At 43.2% G+C, this 6,000-nt stretch overlaps 1 protein-coding gene across 1 annotated transcript in view; it reads right to left on the bottom strand.

The window, feature by feature from the left end:
* Positions 1–4,974, bottom strand: part of LOC138520922 (cytochrome P450 2A13-like) — a 75,758-nt gene extending 70,784 nt beyond the window's left edge. Inside the window, exons 1-2 of the mRNA XM_069633350.1 lie at positions 4,697–4,974; positions 2,718–2,880 (exon numbers count right to left, since the gene is read on the bottom strand). Of these exons, the coding sequence (XP_069489451.1) occupies positions 2,718–2,880; positions 4,697–4,876 (343 nt within the window). The 5' untranslated portion in view covers positions 4,877–4,974. The remainder of the gene's footprint in view (positions 1–2,717; positions 2,881–4,696) is intronic.
* Between the last annotated feature and the right edge of the window lie 1,026 nt (positions 4,975–6,000).

Consider the following 6,000-nt stretch of genomic DNA (forward strand, 5'->3'; position numbering starts at 1 on the left):
GCAATTATTCATGCAGCAGTGTTAGCATCACCACAGCCGTGTTTCGTGGGGGGGGCAGCACTAATGAGGGTTTATATACTCATTTACACATATCTAGGTATTCTTTAGATACGCTCAGGGTGGTTTATCATCCGATGGGTGGGACATAGACACAGTAAACATCTTCCATGCTTCAAAAGTGGTAGCTGCAATGTCGTCGTGACCTTGCATTGCCTCAAGCCATGCTTGAGTTTCTGCCTCACATCAGGTTTCAAACTCTTTATTCCATTGTTCAAATTGTAGACCCTTGCTGAGCTTCCATAACATGACCAAGCATCTTTTTGCTAATATGGAGGCAAGGTCCATGAATTTAAAGACATGCTTATGTTTGCTTCCTCTAGAATACATTCCCAATAAACATTCAAGTGGGTTCCAGTGGTATCTGGTGACGCCAGCCCTCACGCAAGTTTGTTCAATTGAGTACCAGGCACTCAGAGCTTTTGTACACATGCACATCATAATCTGCCCTGAGATTTCTCATTGCACGGGAACCGTATTATCTCATCCAATTCCTCGTGCAAGATCCAATTTACACCTAAATCCAGTCTTTGAGCCTGCAGGAATTTGGGAGGGGTGGTGCAGAAGACTAACCCGGGCCCGTTTCTGAATGTCTGATTATGCAAGCCTGTACTGGCCAAGCTTTCACCTTGGAAATCATTCCAACAAGCTAACAAACGCTACACAGGCCATCGCAAGGCAAAGGCCCTTATACGGAGAATAGTGGAGTGGTAAAATGGCAGTAAAGAGGTCGTTTTTCCAATACTGCCACATTATCCCCCACTGCATTAGGAGTTTTGGCAGTAAAAAGCTGGAAGTAAATCATCCACTTTATGACTGAAAATCATCAAAATTACTAGTGCGGAACCACAGCCGATGATGACTCTGAATAATTCCCTATGGTGTCCTAGATGCTCCACAAAGGGGGACTAGCACGACCGTTTCACTACTTGGAATTCTGCGAGACTGAGTGGTGGTTACGGTAATCAATTTTGTTTCTCAGTCTGTGGATTTACCACTAAGTTACCACCAACCTCATACCAATCCCCAATGTATGTGGATTGTGCCGCAGCAGGCCGGGCCCAGAGAGGTTAAGTGAAGCCTTGGTTAATTTGTCTGATGGAGAGAGACATCATGTAGGATGGTCTATAAAGTCAAGTGAAGGAACTGGTTGGGCATTTTACATGGTAAACTGCTTTTGGGTACTTGGTTTAGGGGCTGTGTATTTTCAAGAAGATTGAATACAGTTTTCAAAACAGCAAACTGTTCTGCAGTGTTAGCACAGTAGTCGAGATTGGCTCCCAATTTCCTGGCCAACAATTGAATGTCTTAATTTTCCAAGTTTAAATATAAGCTTCTTTAGGACCTGCCTCTTAAGTAGCTCTCAGGTTTTCTGGGGCCATGCGTGAGATGGCTGTCCAGTCCCGGTTTTGCTTGGAATTCTGGGACTTGTAGTTTTCCTAAATTTCGAATGTAAACAAAAACTCCAAGTCCAAGAAAAAGGAAAACAAGAATTGATGGAATTTTCTTTGCGTGGCATGGGAAACTTGAGCGTTCTGCTTTTATAATGAACAGACAGTATTTGTTATCCTGTATTTCCCCCTACTCACTACCCTTCCCCCAATTAAATTAAACGATAGTTTCTCACATCCTAGTGGTCTATTTTCAGTTAATAACTCCACCACTGAAGCATTCCTCTGTCAGGTAGAGTCTCATTACTATTAACATATTAATGCAGCCCAAAGATATGTCACCTAACATCCTATTTGAGTCTGCTTTCCTACAAGTCTCCCTCAATGAGGACATCAGTGTGCCACACCACCAATGCACACCACCCAGCCTCAGAAATTCAGGATCAGGGTCAGACTGTGATAAATACCAGTTTGGCAACCAACACAAGCTAGGTCAATTTCACTTCTTGAGACAAACTGAGTATTTCCCGATTGTACACGTTTGTGAATATTTCAGGCAAAGTGTCAGTTCTACAGTCCATTGGGTCAATAATATTGAACAAAATTGCCAGCTACATATTTGTTCTAAGTCATTTTACAGGCCCACATTGGCACTTAACCTGTTAAGTTGCCCTTTGTATGGTGCCCTTTTCTTGGTTCCTAGAGATGTGGAGATGCCCAGTAGAAGTGCTTTCCCCATGAGGTCTTGGTAGACCTCCTAAATTCTGCTTGCGACCTACCCTATGGTGAAAAGGTTCAGCTAGTTGTGCTTTCAGGCAGGGTAGGACCAACCCCATGTATACCCTACCCCTGAATCCAGTGATTCCTCAGGGGCTCCCCAATACTGGCTAGCAAGTGAACTACCCTGAGGGGAAATCTCTGAATGCTCCATAATTCCATGGACGGGTCGGATAGGAGCTACTGCCATCCCTGAGATGGTGGGGGGGGGTTGATAGTATTGGTGAATTTAGAGATGCTTGCTTTAATGCAGGTAGTTTGAGCCGCAGAGCGGATCAAGGCCGGATTGAATATTAGTTACCAAGGTCGAGTTAGCGCGAGCTACCCCTCCAAATTGGCCAAAGCGCAAAACTGTGATTTGAGGAGCCTAGCAAATCCTTCCACTAAAATCTTAATAGAGTCTATTGCCTCATAGGAACACATGTAATCTGAATACTGAGACATTTCTACACAGCTCTGTTTAAAGCACAATCAATAACTCTATTTACTCACCATAATCTTCCAGTACCAACTGGTAGGTGGGCAAATCCCCCCTTCCGCTGAACTCTTCCCCCTGATCGACCAAGGCCTCCTTCACTGCGTCATATCCCCAGAGCACCACGACCCGGCGCATGCCCAAATGCAGGGTGAACACTGGACCGTACTTCCGGCTCAGCTGCAAATCCCAGGAAAATGAAAACAAAAATACATTCTGATGATGGGGTATGGACAGTTTGCTGGAAAAACAAGTCAAACTTTGAAATTGTTTTGTCCCGTAATCAAAAGAAAACAATGTGTAAAAACAACTAATTGTTTTTCCAAGATTGAAAATGACTTATTGTTTTTGGTGCAGTGTGGCAGGGTAAGGTAAGGATACTTTCTAATCCTCTTTTTCTCAACCTATGGAGAGTGTCCCTATTTCCCCATTTACGACTTTCAGGATTTTACCATCAATTCTTTAGTTAAACCTTGTTAGTTTTTCCTAGGAGGCTGTTTGTGCTTACCATTCTGTTGTCTCTTTTCCTTTTATTATAAGATGTGCAGCTTTGAATTCCCTCGCTCCGCCTACTCCTGCCCTCATTTATTCCACAGCCAAGTTTTGTAGAAAAGATTATTTATTTTATTTTTCTTGCAAAGTTATTGCATTTCTTTCCACTGTTTAGTGATATACAAAACAAAATCATTGGACATATGATTAGCGACTTCCTTTTATTTGCATTGCGTTTTCCTCTGTTTTGCCATTGTCCCGCTGGAGTGCTGATAAATTAGCCAGTCAGGAAGATGACCTGAGATGTGTCCCATTTACCATCATTTGGCCACTCTTATTGGGGCACCCTCAGTTTTGTGGGTGATGGCTGGAATTGTGAGCCTCCGAAAAAATGTCATACCCTCCCTTATCGAGACTAGGGGAAGTGAACATTTGTGTGAGTATCTTTGTCCAGGGTGGGGTGCTTAGAAAGGGGTCACATTGCCCTTCGGTCTTTATTTAGATAGCTCAGTGAGTAAAACAATCACATTGGATGTCGGTGACCGACCTACAATCACAGGTAAAAATACCAGGAGGCCACCTCTAACTGCCCCTCAAGCCTGTGAGCTTTATACAATGAGCACTGTTACATGAGTTAATAAGAACAGAAATTATTATAGCACTTAGAAGTGGCAGCACCTAGGCATTAAGCGCTACATGAAAACCCTTAGGTCATTCATTTACTTCTCAAAACAAAACACATTGTCAAGAATGAATGGTGGCAATTGATCATGGTTCATGTGTTTTGAAGTGGTTTAAAATATTCACAAAAAGATTGCAAATGTATTTTGTGATACAAGTGAGCGCACCTTTCCTAAATATGTTAATACGTTCATTTTTCAATGAACATTAGTGAGTGTAACAGTGAGCTGACCATTTGTAGTAGTCTATATTCTTTAATAATATGTAGCTGTGCAATCGAGATACACTTCCGGGTAACGGAGGGCTGAGGAGTCACGAGTAATACTCTGCCCTCTCTGAGTGTAATGGTAATGGCTGCTGAGAACATTATCATTGGGAAGGAACGGGCTGCTTACTGGCTATTGGCTAGGCTGGGCTGCTCTTTAGAGGACATTGGACACCATTCTGCACTTTGTAATTCATAAAAGACACTGCGCGTCTCATGAGATGAAATGTGTGTCTGTGTCATCCAGTAGACACATGCAGCTGACTTGGGTGATTCTTATAGATTTCTTAAAGGTATAACATTTCAAAGTCATGCATCTCTGAAGGTTTGAAATACAGAAAACAAAAAAGAAAATGGACTGATACATGCTTCAGACTTTTGGCCGCACTTCTGAATGGACAGGGACACTTTCAGTATGTGCTAAAATGTGCGGGCGCACTGCATATCGCTGAACGTAATAGGCTATCTTTATGCACAAATGCTTCTCCCCTGTACCAATGGTCAAAAATTATATACTTTTGAAGTCTAGAATTAGAAGAAGAGGAATATTAAACTTACCGCTTTGAGGGAGTTCACCATATCCCCGGTGCTTATCTGGTGCAGGTTCCCTATGAGGGGAAGGGGAAACGGCCCCGGAGGCAGCCGGCTCCTTTCATCGTAAGTTCTCCAGAAATACCAGAAAAGCAACACTGAGGTAACAGCATAGAAATAGATGGTCAATTCTCCAGCTAGAAACATTGCTGCCACTGCCTGTGCAAGGGTGAATGAAACAGTGGCCCAGAAGGAAAGATCCTGTCTTATTTACATGGCACGCCTCCTTGTGGATTGCAGTGTTCTGTCTGATTATGAGTTCTGCGATGTTGCACAATCTTTTGCTATTTTATATTGAACCATGAAAAGAGGCGTTTCCGCACAGAGAACATTTTTGGAGAGCAGTGCCAGTTGGCTCAGAAAATTGCTTGACCCTTGTGTACACATCAATATCTCTGGGTAAACTTTACCTAGAATCTATGCTCTGCAGGGATTAATATCTGTCCAAACGTCTGATGCTGATTCAGTGAAAAAGAAAAAAAGCAACACTGCACGTATGGGACCACCTGCACAGACGTAATTCAAGTTTTAAAAAATCGAAACTTCTAAGTAATGTAATGCAATGCAATGTCATTTGTCATGCGTACAGCACCTTTTCTCATTGGTATGTCCTCAAAGAGCTGTAGGTGAACACCATTGTGGACCGAAGTCCAAGGTATGGAAGAATCGGCAGGGATTTTTGAAGGCGTGTCTGAATTTGAGCCAATACGAAGGTGGGTAGGGGTGGCCAAGTCCATGCTAGCGACCCATGTCGAGCTGGCTTGTGAATAGGTGCAGTGAGGTTGTCGGTAGAGCATGTGAGTGCAGGAGACTGTCAATGTGTCCAGATAGACTTTTTGGCAGAAGTGTTTTGCAATGTGTCTTCAAATAGTGTATGATAGCAGATGCGTGCAGGTGGGTGGCCGTGCATGTGGCTTTCTTCCATTGACATGGAGTGCAATACATACCTCTGTGTCTTGGCTGGTTTATCGGTTTCGTGGGCATAGCGGGGATTCTGTCCTGTGGTCTGCTTGTGATTATTCTCTCCTTCGCTCAGTGTGTTCTATGCAGCGTTCAATTACTGCCTCGGCCTGTCTAAAAGGGGGTTAAATAATCCGAGGAGAGGTGTTGGTACGTCAGGAAGTGACCAATATGAAATATTTCAACCACTATGCCTCCATCTCACATACATCAAGATTAGTCTGTCTATAACATACTCAGCCAGCTTAGAAATTACTCTCTCAGGTTCCACCTCTTCCCAGACAGACCAAGACCTTACGCCAGTTACAAGT

The sequence above is a fragment of the Ambystoma mexicanum genome, chromosome 13 (genome assembly GCF_040938575.1).
Source record: "Ambystoma mexicanum isolate Mex_15411 chromosome 13, UKY_AmexF1_1, whole genome shotgun sequence".
NCBI lineage: Eukaryota > Metazoa > Chordata > Amphibia > Caudata > Ambystomatidae > Ambystoma > Ambystoma mexicanum.